The sequence below is a fragment of the Arachis hypogaea genome, chromosome 9 (assembly GCF_003086295.3).
Source record: "Arachis hypogaea cultivar Tifrunner chromosome 9, arahy.Tifrunner.gnm2.J5K5, whole genome shotgun sequence".
Lineage (NCBI taxonomy): Eukaryota > Viridiplantae > Streptophyta > Magnoliopsida > Fabales > Fabaceae > Arachis > Arachis hypogaea.
The window spans coordinates 13,841,800-13,861,357 of record NC_092044.1 but is presented as its reverse complement, the minus strand read 5'-3'; the positions used below and the strand labels follow the sequence as shown (position 1 = coordinate 13,861,357).

At 34.0% G+C, this 19,558-nt stretch overlaps 2 protein-coding genes and 1 pseudogene across 2 annotated transcripts; 1 reads left to right on the top strand and 2 right to left on the bottom strand.

Annotated features, from left to right (window-relative positions):
* Positions 1–2,391: 2,391 nt before the first annotated feature.
* Positions 2,392–3,741, bottom strand: LOC112708916 (uncharacterized). The gene is made up of 2 exons (XM_025760836.1): positions 3,189–3,741; positions 2,392–3,092 (listed from the first exon to the last, which is right to left on the bottom strand). Exons 1-2 carry the CDS (start codon positions 3,739–3,741, stop codon positions 2,392–2,394), a joined length of 1,254 nt encoding a protein of 417 aa, XP_025616621.1.
* A 3,408-nt stretch (positions 3,742–7,149) lies between these two features.
* LOC112708915 (linoleate 9S-lipoxygenase 1-like) lies at positions 7,150–14,315 on the top strand (annotated as a pseudogene).
* LOC112710464 (uncharacterized) lies at positions 9,300–11,051 on the bottom strand. Its single transcript, XM_025762696.3, has 2 exons — positions 10,523–11,051; positions 9,300–10,359 (listed from the first exon to the last, which is right to left on the bottom strand). Exons 1-2 carry the CDS (start codon positions 10,614–10,616, stop codon positions 10,088–10,090), a joined length of 366 nt encoding a protein of 121 aa, XP_025618481.1. The 5' UTR covers positions 10,617–11,051; the 3' UTR covers positions 9,300–10,087.
* Positions 14,316–19,558: the final 5,243 nt, after the last annotated feature.

Sequence of the window (19,558 nt, the reverse complement as noted above, 5' to 3'; positions counted from 1 at the left end):
CGACCAAAAGGAATTTTACCTGCCCTGTGGAGATCGAGAATGGTCCGAGTATATCCATTCTCCATTTATGGAATGGCCAACTGACGTATGATGTATGCAAGAGCTCGGCCGGGTTATGTATGAGTGGTGCACATTTTTGACAGGCGTCACAACTTTGGACTTTCATTTTGCAGTCTTTGCTTAACATCGGCCAATAGTAACATGCTCAGAGTATCTTTGTGGCTAGACTTCTACTCCCAGTGTGGTGTCCGCAAATGCCGTCGTGTAATTCGTTTAGCATGGTTTCGGTTTCTTCCCAGCTGAGACATTTCAAGAGATGTCGAGATATACCTCGCCTGTACAGATTTGATCCTAGTAAGGTGTATTGGCTTACTTTGTATCTAAATGTTCTCGAATTTTCATCTTCTGGTATTTCCCCATTCTGTAAGTAGCGGATGTATGGTTTTCGCCAATCTTCCACCTGTGTCACACTCAAAACTAACTTTTCTTCCAAGCTAGATTCCATTAGAGTAATGTGCTATAATTTATCTGTATGATATGACATTCTATGCGTGGCTAACTTGGATAAAATATCAGCCCTATTGTTTTGTTCTCTAGGTATATGTAGAATTTTGAAGTGTTGAAAAGATTTCATAAGCTCTTTAACCAACATCAAATACTTTTCTAGGAGCGGGTCACGTACCTGGAATTGGCCATTTACCTGTTGCACTACGAGCAACGAATCGCAGTGTACCTTTAGGGCTGAGATCTCTGCTTCTTTGGCTAGCCTCAAACCTGCAACCAGGGCTTCATATTCGGCCTGGTTGTTGGTTGCTTCAAAGAGAAACTTGATTGATTGTTCTGCATGGACTCCATTATCGTCTTTCAACAGAATCCCTGCTCTGCATCCATTCTCGTTTGATGCTCCGTCCACGTATAGTTGCCAGGATTTGATAAGTTCGTCCTTACCTGTGAGTTCAGAGACAAAGTTGGCTATTTCCTGTGGCTTCGGTGATCCTCTTGATTGATAAGATATGTCAAACTCAGAGAGTTCGATTGCCCATTTTGTCAATCGACCTGCTAAATCTGGTTTTGCTAATATTTGTCACAGAGGGTGACTTGTCCGAACTATAATCGGATGTGTGTGGAAATAATGTCTCAAACGTCGGGCGGTGATTACTAAGCCATATGCCAATTTTTCAATAATTGAGTATCTCGTTTCGGCATCCTATAGAACTTTGCTTACGAAGTATACTGGATGTTGCTCTTTCCCTATTTCTGTTACAAGGACCGAGCTTATAGTGTTAGTAGAAATTGAAAGAAATAGTGATAGGGGTTTACCGTGCTGTGGTTTCTGCAGTATAGGTGGTGATCCCAAAATCTGTTTGAATTCGGCGAATGCTTTTTCGCATTCGTCTGTCCAAGAGAACTTGTCTGAATTTTTCATAGTCTTGAAGAAATGGCAAGATTTTGTTCCCGTGGCTGGCAAAAATCTTGACAAAGCAGCCAAGCGTCCTGTTAATCTCTGTACTTCTTTGATCGTCTTTGGTGACTGCATGTTTAGGATTGCTTGACATTTATCTGGATTGGCTTTTATACCTTGATTTGTTAATAAGAAACCAAGGAAGTTCCCCATTTTTACTCCAAATGCACATTTTTCCGGATTTAACCTCATGTTGTGCATTCGGAGTTGCTGAAAAACCTCGTTTAAGTCGGATTCATGCTGTGTTTCTGAACTGGATTTGACGACCATGTCGTCGACATAAATTTCGATATTCCTTACTATTTGTTTTTTGAATACTTTATCCATGAGCCTCTGATAAGTGGCGCCTGTATTTTTTAATCCGAAAGGCATTACTTTATAACAAAAATTACCTTGATCAGTTATAAAAGCTGTTTTGTCTTCGTCATTTGGATGCATTTGGATCTGGTTATATCCAGAGTAAGCGTCCATAAAGCTTAGCACTTTGTATCCTGAGGTGTCGTCAACAAGCCTGTGAATATTTGGCAATGGGTATGAGTCTTTTGGGCATGCCTTGTTCAAATCTGTGAAGTTCACGCACATTCGCCATTTTCCTGAGTTCTTCCTGACCATGACCACTTTTGCTAGCCATGAGGAAAATCGAACTTCTCTTATGAAACCTGCATTGATAAGTTTTTGTGTTTGTATTGCTGCTACGCTTCTTCTTTCTGTTCCCAAATTGCACTTCTTCTATCTTATAGGTCGGGCATTTGGGTTGACTGATAGCTTGTGGCAGATAAAGTTTGGATCAATTCCTAGCATGTTGGCCGGGGTCCAAGCGAACAAGTCGGCATTGACTTTCAGAATGTTCTTCAGATTTTGCTTCGTCTCTGCAGAAAAAGCCGATCCGATATTAGTACACTAATTATCTGCAATTAGTTTTACCTTTTCTAGATCGTCTGTTGGTGAAGGGTGGCTGTGGTCGTCTCCATCTCGGCTAGTTGCGGGATATGCTCCGAGTTATATACCGAATTGATTCTCGGGATGCCTTCCTTTGTGATCTTCAAGCTAGCATTGTAGCATTGTCTGGCCTCCCTACGATCGGCGTGGACTGTTGCTATTCTGTCATCCTGCAAGAGAAACTTGACACACAAATGGATGGTGGAAACAATTGCTCCGAAGGAGTTTAACGATGGTCGTTCGAAGATGACATTGTAAGGACTAGCGCAGTCGACCACTAGGAACTGAATGTCCAGTGTTTTGGAGTTTGGGGGTTCTCCTAATGTTGTTCTCAGCCAGATGTATCCTGATATGGGTACTCTTTCGCCTGAAAAGCCTGCTAGTTCTCCTCCTGATGGCTGTAATGACTCATCGCTTGGCTGCATTTTCTTGAATGTGGAGTAGAACAAGACATCGGCGCTGCTTTCTGGATCGAGTAACACCTTTTTCACTGTCATTTCTCCCATGTTTACCGAGATTACCATTGGGTCGTCTAGCTTTGGAACTCGTGATTTTAAGTCGGATGTACTGAATCTGATGTTGGCCGGAGAATTCGGGACCGAACAATCTTGCTGCGTCTTTTCCATTGCCATCATGGCCCTGTAGCTTCGCTTTCTTGCCGCATTTGTCATTCCTCCTCCGGCGAAACCTCCTGATATGTAGTTTATGACCCCTTTGTAGTTTGGGGTTTCTACTGGGTTCCGCTATGTTCCTTTATCTTTTCGGTCCGAGATATGCTTCGGTTTACTCGTGTCAACTGTTTCCTTCTGGCTCCTTGAGCCGATGTACTTGTCTTGCAGTCCTTGTCTTTCCAGTCTCTCCAATAGGTCCTTTGCTACTACACACTCATCCGTGGTGTGACCGAACTTCTGGTGGAATGCACAATGCTTTTCTTTGTCTACGTACTTTTGATCTTGATATGTTCCTGCTTTTACTGGTGGCTTTATGAGTCTGTTGTGCAATATGTCATTTATGATGTCCTCTCTTCTTGCATTGAACCTGGTATATGAGTCAAATCTTGGAGTTAGTCTAAAAGATTTTCTATTATCTTTAATAATAGACCTGTTCGGCTTGTTATCATCTTTTCGTGATGGCAGTTTTTCACTCCTCCGTGTTTCCCGCAATTCCTCTATCTCGATCTGTCCTGTGGCCTTATCTCGGATTTCTTCTAACGTCTTCGGCTTGGCCACAACTATGGCTTCTTGGAATTTTCCTGGTCGCAGGCCACTTTTGATAGCATGCAACTGTACTTCTGGGTTTAAGTCTGGGATTTCCATGGCCGCTGTGGTGAACCGTGTCATTTAATCCTTGAGGCTTTCATGCGGACCTTGTTTGATTGTACTGAGATAATCCGAGTCTCTCACATAAATTTTTGATGCTGCAAAATAATTGATAAACATCTTGGCGAATTCGTCGAAGCTGGTTATAGATCCTGTAGGCAAGTTAGAAAACCACAGTAAAACAGCTCCATCTAGAAAAGTAGGAAAAGATCGGCATAAAATAGGGTCACAGTCACTGTTCAGAAACATCATGGATTCAAATTTGGTGACATGAACTTTTGGGTCTCCGATCCCTTTGTACGGCGTTAAAGTCATCGGGAGGGTAAAATTCTGTGGCATTTTGTAACTCATTATCTCCTCGGAGAATGGGTTAGCTCGGCGTCTCCCGTTCTTGGGTGGAGTTTCTGCTGTCTTAGCGTTGGATTCTGACTAATGCTTCTCATGTTGTTCAACGTTTGTCCTTTTGCTATCAATCTTCTGATCTCCACCGTTTTGCATGGCTGCTAATATCTCGGCCAACCGTTGGTTTTCTGGAAGGAGTGCAGTGTTTGCGGCCTCAAGATCGGCGTTTGTTCGGGGAGTTTGTTGAGTCTCCGAATGGTCCGTCATAGCTATTTCCCTGCAAAAAGGGAGGAAGGCGTAATAGATATGGGTGAGCTAAAAAATGTTATATCCTCGGGTGGGGAGGAATGGACATCGGCCCCATGGTGGGCGCCAAAATGTTCTTGCTAGGGATTGCCGTGGTATACTTCGGTCTTGGGCTTACCTTCGCTGAGTAATTTTACTGGGACCGACATTTTCCTCGTAGACTTGGACCCGAGCGTGGTACCTGTAAAAGGGACTCCGACGCCCAAGTTAGTGTAAAGATAAAACAAAAGATCCGTAATATATAAAATTGAGAGAGAGAGAGAGAGAGAGAGAGAGAGAGAGAGAGAGAGAGAGAGAGAGAGAGAGAATTCCAGCAGATGACTTTGAAAAGCGGAGTAGTGGTTCTTTTTCGTTGGGATATGTATCTCTATTCGTGTTCTCTGCTTATGTGAGCATTTGTTTTTATAGAGTTAGAGCTTGGATCGCTGTAACGGTTGATTTGAATGAATCTCGGCCTTCCCGAGATTCTTGGAGAGCTAACGTATATGCGCTTGGAGTATCAGATATACGTGTACTTTGATCAGACTGACGTGTCCGAGACGTATGGCGAGAAGTTTTGTTATATGATGTGGCCGAGATATATGGCAGTAAACTCCGAGTTGATAGGGGACCGTACAGTATATATTTTTAAATTGTAAATTAGTGTTCCTAAATTATATTAAATAGTTGACTATTAATTTTAAGAGTAGTTAATAAAAATTAAACTCTGAAACAATTATTTCTACTAAGCATGGAAATTTTACACCGATCTTTTATGAAATATCTAAAAAAGTTTAATTTTAATGTACTAACAATATAAAATATTTTATATAACATAATCATATCTGTTTTTTGAGATGACCATTCACACGGTTAATAAAAATAACAATTATTTTTTATAATGTGGTATTACGTAATTGGATGCACATATAAAACTATTTTATAGTGACGGTGTATCAAAATTAAATTATAATATTTTCTTAATATTGTCTTAATTATAAACCAAAAAAATAAATTATTTCTGATTACTCATTTCTTAATATTTTTTAATATTTGTACCACTAACCTTTTATGGAGTATTCGATGATAACTTATTTTTGTTGCATTTATGTTATGTTTAACCTAGCTCCCATTTTTCGCTAAAGAAAATAAATCGTTAACATTTCTGATTATTGTATAAATATTATGTTAACATCAGGTGCAAACGTAGGGATTAAATATCCTAGTTTAACATAATAATATAAATTTGTGTTAGGAATATATATGTTATAATAATCAGGTTTTTGGGTGAAAATTGAAACGCAGTGGGTGCAAAGGGAGTCAGGAACTTCGAGAGGAACAAAAACAAGAGGCACATTGAACATGGAGCAAAGGAAACACAATTCTTCATGACTTTTATAGAATAAGACCCTACATTGATTGTCCCCTTTGAATGAGCAACAGACCTTCACTGAACCCTAAACAACAGCAAAGAGTAAACCATCAATTGAAAGACAAGTAAAATTAAAGGTTCACATATGCCTAATGAGTTTGATATAGCTAGGGAAGAAACAAGGTTAACAAGAACATATGGAACACTAGTTCATTCTCCATAGTTCACACTACTACTTTTCCAATATTGCATTTCTTCTCTATCCAATCGTGCTTCCAATTTGTCCAATCTTGCTGACTTTGAAAGTTGGGAATTAACAGATTTGGCTCAAGGATTAATCCTGTGTTTAACTTGTTAATAACTACTGTTTAAAGATCCAAAAATATTACCGTGGATCATTAGCTGAGTCACCGTCATTAATTAATAAGGTCACACTATCACATTCAAGTCAATCGTTCTCACATGTCCAATTCAAATTTGTCCTCTACCCTTAGCCACCCAATTATTACAGCCGCAAGAGACATCACCACCCAATTAAGGTAGAAATCCAATTAAGGTAGAAACTCAAATGCAATTGGTTTCACGTGAAGTTGATATTTGAAAGCCGTTAGATAATTTGACTGATTTGACTAAATTTTTATCTAACAGTTCTCAGCTATCAATTTCACGTGAAGTCAACTGTACTTAAGTTTTCACCATATATTAAAGTTGCACTTTTTTTTATATATATTTTGGTAACATTTTTTTAAGCAATATTTATTAAAAAAATATTTTTTTAATTTTATCGTACTTTTTTAAATATTATAATCTCCTATATATATATATATAGAGGAGTGCTAGGAGCTAGTAACTTTTGTAATTTATAGTCATCAAATAGCCATCAATGATAATTTTAATAGTGTGAGATTGGTGTGAAACTTCATCCAATAACTCACTTTTCTATATATATATATATATATATTTCTTCCTCTAGATATGATTAGATGACGGTGAAATTCATATCATCACGGGTATTATTTCAGGCTTACGTCTAGCAGTAATAAAAGAGTGAATCAACCTAACTTATAATAAGATTTGTGTATTTTAAAAACACATGGATATTTTTTTAGAATGATAAATAAATGGATATTAATATATAATCCACACCGAAAGGTAGGTGATTGAAATTTAACAGGCGATACATATGATGACAAAACTTCAAAAAAATTAACCTCTTTCGTTTAAAGTTTATGATATCACGTTTAGCATATGGATTTTTTTCAAAAATAAACCATTGGAACTCTTTAGGACTACAAGAACACTTTCGGTCGTTGATTTATACTTGTCACTTGGTCTATAAATAGCACAAAACATTCGTTTGCATCGTCGCAAGCAAGCAGCTTCTTCCAATATAAGAGTTTTGTCAAAAGATCAAGGGGACTGTGGTGTTGATGCCCAAGAATGTCTTGGACTTCAACATCATATCCTCCATCCCCAACGCCGGCGTTTCTGAGGCCGTCGGCGGCTTCTTTGGCGCTGCCACTGGCATTATTGGTAACACAGTTGATAATGTCACTTCCGTCTTCAGCCAACAAATTTCCCTTAAGTTGATCAATGCTACCAAGACTGATGGTGTGTTCATATCTTTCTCATTATCATTTCTTTGATGAAATAAATAATCTAAAAAAATAAATAATTCTTTTGAAAACAATTTTTTTTTTTTTTTTAACGTTAGGAGCGCAAACAAACAAAGTTCAATATCATTGCAAATTCTTAGTTTATTATAATTTGTTGAGAACACTATAAATAAGTCTCTGATCTCAATAAACAGAAGACACATATGTTATTCAATCCTAGATTTAGGATCTGTTTGATTGAATTTTTAAGATTTTTTTTGAGTTATTTTTTTTATTAAAAACATCTAGTAAAAGTTAATTTATATTTAGATATTTTATGTAAAAAAATCTTTTTATTTATTAATTATGTTTGGATATAATAATATAAAAATATTTTTTATTTATTTATTATATAAAATGTATAAATTATAAATTCTCAAAAAAATATTTTTATTTTTTTAGTGTTTTTATTTTTAATATTTTTTATTTTTTATTTTTTTTACATGTAAACGGTTTTTCTGTAGACATAATACTTGACAGAGCTTAATAATATCGTTTAATTCATGTAGTTGACTCCACCTAATGGAATAATGCTTGTTGTTATTATTGTTTGTAGTGTTTTTATTTTTACTATTAAAAAATTATCAAACACGCTAAAAAATAATTTTTTTTTTATTATCAATTTAATGTGACCCAAACAAACACTTAAACTATTGCTAGCTAGAGGACTTTATATGTTTTTTTTCCAGCATTTACAAAAATAAAAATTTATTTATAATTAAACTTAATAAAAAAAATTTTAAAAATAAAAAATAAAAAATTTATTTATTATTTTCTCCGTTTTTTTTTTAAGAAAAGGGAAATGGAAAAATTGGAAAGGAAAGTTATGTAGAGAATCATCTTCCAACCTTGCCCACAATGGGAGCAAGGCATAAGAAGCATACGATATTTATTTTGAATATGATGCTGAGTTTGGAATTCAAGCAGTAATTTATCTCAAAAACTACATGCAAACTGAGTTCTTCCTCGTTAGTGTGACTCTTGAAGACATCCCAAACCATGGAAGCATTTACTTTGTTTGCAACTCATGGGTCTACAACTTCAATAATTACAAAAAGGACCGCATCGATCTTCTTTGCTAATGAAGTAAGTAGCCTTTCTACAAGGGTTAAAACTGTTGTCTATCTTTATTATTATTTTTTTAATAATGTTAAAGAACTAACATTATAACATCAATTTCAGTTAATATTATAATAGAAGATTGTCAAAAAAATATAGTATAAAGTCCTTTTTTTTAGTTTTGATTTTTAATGTTTTTCTAATTAAGTTTTGAATTTTTTTTCTTATATTAAATATTGGTTACGATGTAAATTTCTAAGAACTTTTAAAAATTTGTAAAAAACAAATCAGTTTTTCTTTACATTACTTTATAGATTTAACAAAATAACAAAATATTAAAAAGCTTACATCCATTAAGGATATAATTTTGCGGTGTTTATTATTATTGAGACAATTGTTATCTCTCTAGAATTAGCTTTTAATAAACTCTTACCTTTGGAACTAACTATTAGCTAATAGGATTGAGTTGAGTTAATAGACTTATTCTTTCTTGTTTTTTTTTTTTTTCGTCAGGAATTAATAGACTTATTCAATTCTAATACTTTACAACAAATGAATGTTTTATATCGGGCTTTTTCATTTAACAAAAAAAAATCCGACTTGTGTAATCATTGATTCTCTATGTGAATTGTACATGTTAAAACTTTGGTCGTCAATGTATACAGCAACTCATTGATCAACAACAAACCGTTAAATAAAACTTCAATTTGTGACAGATTAATTTTTAATTTGTCGGGTTGAAGGATACTGTGAAAAATAAAAAGAAAAAAAATTGGTCGCCAACAAAATATAAGTAAATTAATCTAGTTAACTTAACAAGAAAATACGGTAATAATAAAAAATAAAAAATAAATATCTCATATTAAAAAAAAACATAAATAATAAATTTTTTATTTAAATAAAAAATCTTTATAAGGCTCGTAGTATTCGGGGCATATCAATGGCAAAAAATAATTATCTATTTTAAACGATTTTTTAGGTTATGCTGTTTGATTGAAGTTGTTAACTCTAGAGTAAAGAACATTTTCGTCCTTGACCTTTTTTTTTTTTGCGAACATTTTCGTCCTCAAGCAGTTGAAAATACATTAAAGTCCCTGACCTTTGAAAAATGTGGACATTTATGTCCTTCCGTCGTTTGCACTGAACGGAAAAGGCTGAGCTGGCAGAGGTGGCGCTGAGGTGGCACGTAACGGAGACCAGGTGGCATAGAGCATTTCGTAATAGGATGTATAAGTCCCTGGAGACGGAACATTTCGTAACAGGACGTATAAGTCCCTGGAGACGAGAACGATGTCGTTTCGTCTCCTCCCCCATCTGCCACTTTCTTCTTCCTTCGTCCCTTTTCCTTCCATTATTCTTCCTCAGCCCTGCCTCCATCACCGCCGCACAGCCGCGCCTCCGTCAGCCACCATCTACGCCGGCGACCTCCTCCGTCCTTCTTCTTCTTCCTCTTGCGATTCACTCAACCTCTCCGCCCAATTTGGCCATGTCCGCATCGCCGTGGAAATCATAGACTCACTTTCTGCTCTCCAATTCCACTAAGCAATTCTTCTACAAATGGCTAAAACTCCAAACGCCTCAATGTCCTTACCTAAACCCTCTACCATGGACCCTTAATCCCAGCCTTCCCAAAGTCCAAACCCAAACCCAATCCCTAATTCAAATCCCAACCCTTCAATGTCAGTGCAATCGCCTTCGATCTCAAACTTCTCTCAACAACAATCCCCTTCAATTCACAATATCTCTTCCCCTTCTCTCCCCCCTCTCCCCCAAGACCCTCAGCAATCACAGCAACAACAACCATAACAGCAGCAGCAGCAACAGCTTCAGCAACAATCACAGCAACAACAACAAATGCAACAGAATCGACAAAATGGGTGTTGTGGGGGAGTAAATGAAGAAAGGAAATTCTTCCTTCCATGGCATCTGAAGGAGTATCACAAAAGAAAGCCAAGAAAAAATTCAAACTTAGTCACGATAATCACTTACCCAAAAGAGCAAAGAACCAATAACATTACAAAAAATCAAAACTTGTGTTGAAGGTGTGAGTGAAAAAAAAGGAACTAAAATTATGGAAAATGAAAATTACTTGTCGAAAACGACAGCGAGGGAATCGAAGTTGATTGGGTCTTCAAGGAACCCCTATTTGTGCTTGCAACCAAACAGCCCTCGGTTGTGCCCATTGGCACCGTGTGCTCTACCCCATCGAGCAACAATGGACCCACAACACCCACTGAAATCTGAACAAACCCTATTGCCGGACACCACCTGCTGTACGAGCTCCTCGTCGTCGGAAGAGAGAGGAGGAATCTGAGGCGGAACGTGTAGTGGAAGTTGAGGTTTCTGCGATGGCGGAGCAGGAGAAATAGCGGCGACGGCGGAGTAGTCGATTATTTCGGCGGGGCAGGGGTCGGGGTTTCTTGCGTCGTCTTTAATGATTTCTTCTTCTTCTTCTTCTTCTTCTTCTGCTTCGTCATCGGAGGAAGCTCGAGACGAAGCTGCAATAATGGGTTGAACAAGGCCAATGCCGAAAAATCGAGGTAGACGAGGGAGAAGAAGTGGAGGTCAGTAATGAAACGGCGTCGTTTTTGTCTCCAGGGACTTATATGTCCTGTTTCGAAATGCTCCCTGCTACGTGGCCTCTGTAACAGCCAGGTCAGCACCATCTCTGTCAGGTCAGACTTTTCCGTCCCGTCCAAACGCCTGAATTCGACGGAAGAATTGAAATGTCCACGTTTTTCGGAGGTGAGAGACTTAAATGTATTTTCCATTCCTTGAGGACAAAAATATCTGCAAAAAAAAGGTCAGGGACGAAAATGTCCTTTATTCTTAACTCTATATGTGAAAATTCAGGTGTAATAAATATGAAACTGATAGCTTAAACTTATTAGATAATAATTTAGTCAAATTTATTAAATCATTTAACATCTGTATTTTCACCGTATGAAAAAAAAAATTGAATATACTACATTTCAGGTTTATCTTCCAAGTGCAACTCCAAGTGCACTATTAAAATACAGAAACGAAGAACTGGAAAATTTAAGAGGAGATGGAACAGGAGAACGCAAAGAAGCAGATAAAATCTATGATTATGATGTCTACAATGATTTGGGCAACCCTGATGTGGATAACAGCCTTGCTCGCCCCATTCTTGGAGGAACTTCCGAATATCCTTACCCTCGCAGGGGTAGAACTGGAAGAACAAAGACAAAAAAAAGGTTAGCAATGTTTATTATTTATTATATTATTATCTAAATTTCTTGAAAAAAAATATATATAATATTTGATTTTTTCACGCTTTTAATTTTTTGAGGACATTTTATCATTTTAATTTTTTTAAAATATTTTTATTCGTAATTGAATTTTAAATTTAATTTTGATATATATTAACATTATAAAATATCATTATATCTGTATTTTTTAGATGATTATTAATATAATTAATATAAAAAAATTATTTTTGATGACATAATTTTACGTGATTAAAAATACATATAAAATAATTTTAACATTAAAATTGAATAAGTTTTTTTTATAATTTGCTATTTTTTATTAACGGCTTCTGTTTAAAAAATTGCTTAATTTCATGGTAAAATTAATAAAAAATAATATATAATAATATAATACTGCTATATAAATAAATTATTTTGATAATTAAAATTTAATCAAGTTGATCTAATAATTTAAAAATAAATAATCATAAATTTTACTTAAACAAAAAACAAAAAAAACATTTAAAAAAATTAATTAAACTTAGTTATAAAAATAATTTATTCATCAAACATTTTCCGCCTCTGTTAGCGGTGTAGAAGTGTAAGCTAGTGTTCTTCTTGTCTCCTTCGAACACCAATGTAATAATCAAAATAAAATTGTGAACAGATCCCAAGAGCGAGGCACCGAGCTCAAGTACTTATGTTCCAAGAGATGAAATCTTTGGTCACTTGAAGTCATCAGATTTCCTTACATATGGAATCAAATCATTGGCTCAAAACGTGTTGCCAAGGTTCCAATCAGTGTTTGGTTTAAACAGTGAGTTTGATAGCTTCGACGATGCTCGTGCATTCTTTGAAGGTGGAATTTACCTCCCTACTGATGTCATCAGCGATATCAGCCCCTTACCAGTTCTCAAGGAAATTTTCCGTACAGATGGTGAACAAGTCCTCAAGTTCCCTCCACCTCATGTCATCCAAGGTCCATTATTATTTATGCTTTGCCCATTTCCATTTATTTAATTCAATGTAAACAGAAAATAATTTAGTTTTTGTGTTATCGTGAACTAGTTACTCAGTTAGTAAGTCTGCATGGATGACTGACGAAGAATTTGCCAGAGAAGTGATTGCTGGAGTAAATCCAAATGTTATTAAACGCCTTGAGGTAAGTACTCTTTAAATTAAAAGAATAAATTGTTTCTAATATTCAACCATGTCTTATGTAAGATTTATACTATGTCAACAAAAAGAACTATTTATTTAACGGTGGAAATTCAGGTGCAGTCGACTTCACGTGAAGTTAATAGCTAAGAACCGTTAGATGAAAATTTAGTCAAATCAATCAAATCATCTAACGGCTCTCAAGTATCAACTTCACATAAAGTCGACTGCACCTAAGTTTTCATCTTATTCAATTAGTCACTTGTACATAATATATATTAAAATATAAAATATATATTAAAAATGAGTTAAACAACACATATATTAATAACATGAAAGACTAATTTTGAATTTATAGATAATACTTTTGTGTATCTAAAATGGAGGCAACTGTTTCTGATTTTTTTTCTTGTAATATTAGGTGTTTCCACCACAAAGCACACTGGATCCGTCAATTTATGGTGATCAGACGAGTGCAATTACAAAAGGAACCCTTGAGAGTAACCTAGAAGGACTTACCGTTGATGAGGTAATTAATAATTAATGACATATATTTCATAAATATATAAATAGTTTTTTTACTCAAAAACCAAATATATATTGATACATGTAATGTAACAGGCGCTTGAAAGGAACAAATTGTTCATCTTAGATTACCATGATGCATTCATGCCATACTTGAGGAAGATAAGCGGGCTTAAGAGTTAAGACTTCAAAGGCTTATGCAACAAGGACAATCCTGTTCTTGAAACATGATGGAACATTGACACCATTGGCCATTGAATTAAGTGTGCCACACCCTGGCGGAGACATATTTGGTGCTGTTAGCAGAGTTGTCTTGCCTGCTAAAGGTGCTGAAGGTACTATTTGGCTTCTTGCCAAGGCTTATGTCGTCGTCAATGACTCATGTTATCATCAAGAATTGGTTACAAACCCTCAGAAAGCTTACTTGAGAACAATAACAGGGAAATTGGAGGCCCTGGTGGACCTTTCTGTGATTGAGATATTGTCAAGGCATGCTTCTGATGAGGTGTATCTTGGGCAGAGAGACAATTCGAACTGGACATCGGATTCGAGGGCGATACAAGCCTTCAAGAAGTTTGGAAACAAGTTGGCGGATATCGAGGCAAAAATCGAGCAGAGGATACAAAGAGCCAAGCCTTAGAAACAGAATTGGACCTGTTCATATGCCATACACTCTGCTCCTTCTTACCAGTGATGAAGGCCTTACTTTCAGAGGCATTCCAAACAGTATCTCTATCTAAAATCAGTGCCTGCGTGTTCCTTTACAGCTTGTTACTTTTCTAATAATCCGAGATGCAAGTTTATTATGCATTTCTTTGTGGTATTGTCATGTGCATTTTGGGTAATCCTGTGTTGTATTTAGAGATTTCAGATAGCATTGTGCTTGGATGTGTATCATCAGTTTGCTCCCTTCTTAGCTATGACTATGGGGATTCATATTATTGCACCTTTCAGTAACAGAAAAGATATGCTTGTTTCTAAGCGATAATTAGCGAGATAAAAAAAATTATCAACTTGTTTTATTTAGTATTTATTTATTATATATGCATTAATTAAAGTGAAGTAATAATTTTTAACAATTTTTTACTAATATTTTTGTGTAATCAAACATTTTATTTTCTATGTGTAATTGTTGTGAGTGTGTGTGTCTAGCAATATTTTTGGGTAACCTAAAGAAGCTAAACAAAAAAAAAAAAAAGATAAAAAACTGTTTAAACAAATGAGAAGTCAATGTACGTCAAGTTAGACAAAGTTGCTACGAATAAATGCTTAATTTAGACATTTTTATTAAAGGAAAAAGTTTGGTAATAAAAAAAATTTCAATCAAAATTAGTCAAAATTTTTTATAATATATTTCATTTATATTATTTAATAACAGTTTTATTTTTTTTTACTGTCTTATCATTCTATTTATTATATTTTTATCAATTTCACTTATTAATAATATTAATTATAATATTATATTTTTTACTATTAGACATTCTTATAATCAATATTTAATATTCTTTTTTATAATTTGATTTATATATTTAAGAATAAAATAAAAATAATTATATGACATTAATTGTCTTAAAACACACGTAATAGCATATATAGTTCTTCTGGTATGTTCATATAAAGATTAATAATAATAATTAATAACGGTTATAATTTATCATTGTAATCTTTTTTATTTTATTATTATTATCATTATCGTTTTTTATTGTAATTAATTTTCTATTTTTGTTAAGTCATTTATCGTCATTCAATGGAGAGATACAAAATCTACTACTCTAATATGATTTTGTTTCTGTTAATTCAATTATTTTCATTCAAAATTTACAACTCTAATACCATTGCAAGCACAATTAGAATAGGTCAAGAAATTTTATAAGAAATCATCTTTATCATTATAAATAGTATGACATTTGAATTCGACCTTAATACAGTACCTATGGTAGAAAGTGTTGAAAAATTTGAACAACAAATGGACTCACCCGACGAGGTTATTGCCAGTCAATCAATTTTTGAGAATATGAAAACTACTCTAGCTTTGATGAGGTATGATAAAAACTGTTTTAATTTTTTTTATTTTTATGTGCATTTATAATTATATTGTTCATACACATAACATTCATACGTTTATATACATAACATCCATAATTACATACAACTAACATCTATAAATTAAATTCATGTTTATTAGATATTATATCCATACACATATCATTTTCTAGTTATTGCATAAGTAACTATAAAATTAACACATATTTTTAAATTTTATCATAATTGAATTTAAAAAATATCAAATTCTTAAATTAATTTATTCAATTGATAAATTTACTCATAACATCTATAAATTCATACACATAACATCCATTATTTCATGTTAATAACATGCATAATTTATACTCATAATATTCATAATTTTATACCTATATGATGTCTATAATTAATAAATTTTTATAATTAATCTTATCAAATTTTAAACAATACATTTTATTATATTTTTCAAATTATCTCATATGTGCACTAATAGGTCATAATTTTAATTATTTTAATATTTTTATTTAATATTCATATGTATGCTTATTTATTGATTTTAATATAACGAGTTAATAAATATTTTTAAAAATTTATTTTTTTATTTTTGTTTATATTTTATGTTTTATTTTTTAATAGTCTGTATGTAAAATATAAGTTGTATAGTAGAAGTTGTTAAAAATTTTTAATTTAATTTTCATAATTTTTACAAAGAAATATTACATTTTAATGGATAATAATGTAATTGAGAGATGTTACGAATTTGATTTGGGAGAAACTGAAATTAATTTTGGAAAGAATATTAATAACTCTAAACATGCAGCAAAATAATAGATAATAAGGATAATAAGTGCTAAAGAAGTATATGTCACTAACTTATCAAGAGAATAAAAATTTTTATATAACATTTTTATATTGTAATTATTTTTTGATTATCAACCATCACCCTAAAAGAAAATACCATTTAATAAGAGAAAGCTAATTACAGTTAGCCCATGAAAATGGTGTAAATAAAAAAGAAAAAACACTTTAATAGGGGCACCTCTCCCTCTCCTCTATATTTCTCTCCTTGTTTGGTGTACACAAGTTTTTTTTTCCAAAAAATACATAAATTTTGTTATAGTAAATACGTAAATATTTTAAATGTAAATACACTAAAAAAACATAAAAAGTAAACGCAAAAAAATTTGAAGAGAAATATAAAAAAATATAAAAAACATTTTACGACCAATTAGAAAGATAATGAGAAGAAATAATAAATTATTTATATAAATTTTAATATTTTTTATGCTGATAAAAATTTAATTACAAAATTAAAAATAGTGTAAGAATTGATTTATAAAAAAATATAAGGATCTAAGCATAAATTTAATACAATTATAAAGACAAATAATTAAACGTAATAATTATTCCAAAAAAATAGAAAATGTAATTGTTCAGATATGACTTTATTTGATATGAATCTTAGAAAGACAATGAAAAAAATAATAAATTATTATTTTTATTCATAAATATTTAAATTACTAACAAAATTATTTATTAAAAAATAAAATTAATATAGTACACACTAAAGATGATTTCATTTGATAAAAATACTTAAAAAAATAGAGTCTGGGGCGTCATCTCAATGCTCGCTACGTAACCTATATTAAATGGCACCCCTCCAAAAGATTGGGTCAAAATCAATACGAATGGAGCAGCCAACAACAATCCTGATAAAACTGGGTGTGGTAGCGTAATTCAAAATAGTGAGGGTAATGGGTGATATGTTTCACTAGAAATTTGGGAGCGTGTTTTGCTTATATGGCAGAATTATGGGGCTTTGTTTAGGGTTGAAAATGGTGTGGATCCTAGGTTTTAAAAGGGTGAAAAGGTGGAGCTTGACTTACAAGCGGTCATCAGTAGTGTTATTCAAAGTAAAGACTCCATTGACGCTGAATCGATGCTCTACTGCAAAATTAAAGAGCTCACGGGAAAAAATTAGATGATCCATTTGGTTCATATTTATAGGGAGGTTAATGTATGTGCGGATTGATTAACTAATTACAGCCTTCAACAAAATTGTAGTACTCATTACTGGAATTTTTTCCCGACAAAAAATTATTTTTTGTTATTTGATGATGAATATGGAGTGTCTCATTCTAGAAATGTTCGATCCTTTAACCCCTCTGTTCACAAAAATAAAAAATGAATACTACCTATTTACATTGTCAAAAACAAATACAAAAATACAGAACTATGAGTCACGCATGCCAATGATATCATTTTAGGATCACAGGTTGACACACCAATCATGAAATAAAGAGGAATAAACAAAACTAACTTGTCCACCTCGGGGAATGAACTTGGGCTTTTTAATACATTTGGTGATCAAGAAGAAGATGATAGACCAACATTAAAATAAGGGTGCAGCCAGTAGCAATAATATATATGTTGATGACTACTTAATGTAACGTTTATGTTTATCTTGTTTTGTATATATAGCATTAAAAAAATATACATATGCAGGTGTTGGGTTTGGAGTATTTTTTTTTTTAAAAAAAAGCTCAACACACAAGTGGAGTAATGTAAGACAAACATAAGAACGATAAAGGCTCAAGAATATTTATATTATCTCCGATATAGCTATCAACAATATGAGTTATTTATAACACTATTATGTAGTACATGAAAACGAGTGTTTCATAGAGTCATCGATTCCTGTTGTTTTGCTGCGAAAAATGACATCATTCCGGCATAACCAAATAATCCATATAATTGAGAAGAACTCAATTAGCTAATACTTGCGCCTTTCTTTTTTTTATCGGCACGGATCTTCAGCTCTCAAAGTGTTCTTTCAAAGTACCAGGGATAATCCATGCCTGTCCAAACGCTGAGATCCAAGCACACCACACCTGCCAAGAGTACTCACAGTTGATAAATAAATGTTGTATATTTTCAACATCTTTCTTACACAGCACGCACAAATCATCATTCTGTTGTAGGATTTTCAGTCTTTTTAGCCGGTCCTTTGTATTGACCCGACCTACCAATGCAAACTATGCAAATAACTCCACTCGAGGCGGAACTAGGCCTTTCCAGATTTTCTTTGTGAACCTGTATCTCAGAAGCTCCTCATCCAAAGTCTCTTCTTGCAAAACCTACACAAACGAATTAGTAGAATAAACGCCTTCTTTGTCAAATTTCCACACCATTCTATCTTGCACATCTGCTATCAATATAACAGATTGCAAGACATGAAACAGTTGGTTCAATGTATCTGTCTCCCATTGTCATAGTTTCCTTCTCCATTGGAAGTGTCAAACCCACTCTATCCCATTCCAGAACCCACAATCCCTAATTACCGATCCTTTTTTGTTTGAAATCAAGAGTCTCGGAAAGGAGCCTTTCAGCTTCCCTACTTGGAGCCATATATCCTCCCAAAATATGGTGGATCTTCCATCTCCTACTTCCATAGCAAGGCCATCAATCATCTTCTGTCTGACATGTTACTCCCTTATTTGTACTTGACATATGTCTCTCCACGGACTGCCCCTCCTCGGTAATGTCTGAGTTGACCACAAGTAATTTGGGTTCAAACTATTGCAGGAGCATACAATCTTCTTCTATAGAGGACAATCCTCCTTAGAAAACCGCCACCACCATTTAAACAATAAAGTCATATTACGGATCACCGCATCACCCACCCCTAAACCTCCTAGCTTTCTTGGTGCTTGGATCAGGTCCTACTTCACAAGGGCCATACCAGGTCTACCATCATCCTTCCCCCAAAAGAACCTCCTCTGCAAGGATATAATTCTTCGTGCAACCGTATTAGGCATCTTATACAAACTCAGGTAATAAATAGGTAGGCTGTTAATTACCGATTTAATAAGTACCATCTTACCATCCTTACTAAGGATCTTTGCTTTCCATAAATTGAGTTTCTCCTCCACCTTATCTATAACCGGCTTCCAAATTTTTACCAACTGTAGATTTGCTCCTAGGCTAATGCCAAGGTACCTCACTGGTAGAGCTACATCTTGACAACCTAGTAACTGACACATCCGGTTAACTGTAGTTCACTAGTATCAAGTTAGATTTCTCAAAGTTAATGCTCAAGTCAGACATCATTTCAAAGCACCTCAGAAGCCTCTTATAGTTTCTCACTGTCTCCTCCTACGGTGGACAGAATAATATAGTGTCGTCAACAAATTTTAGATGTGATA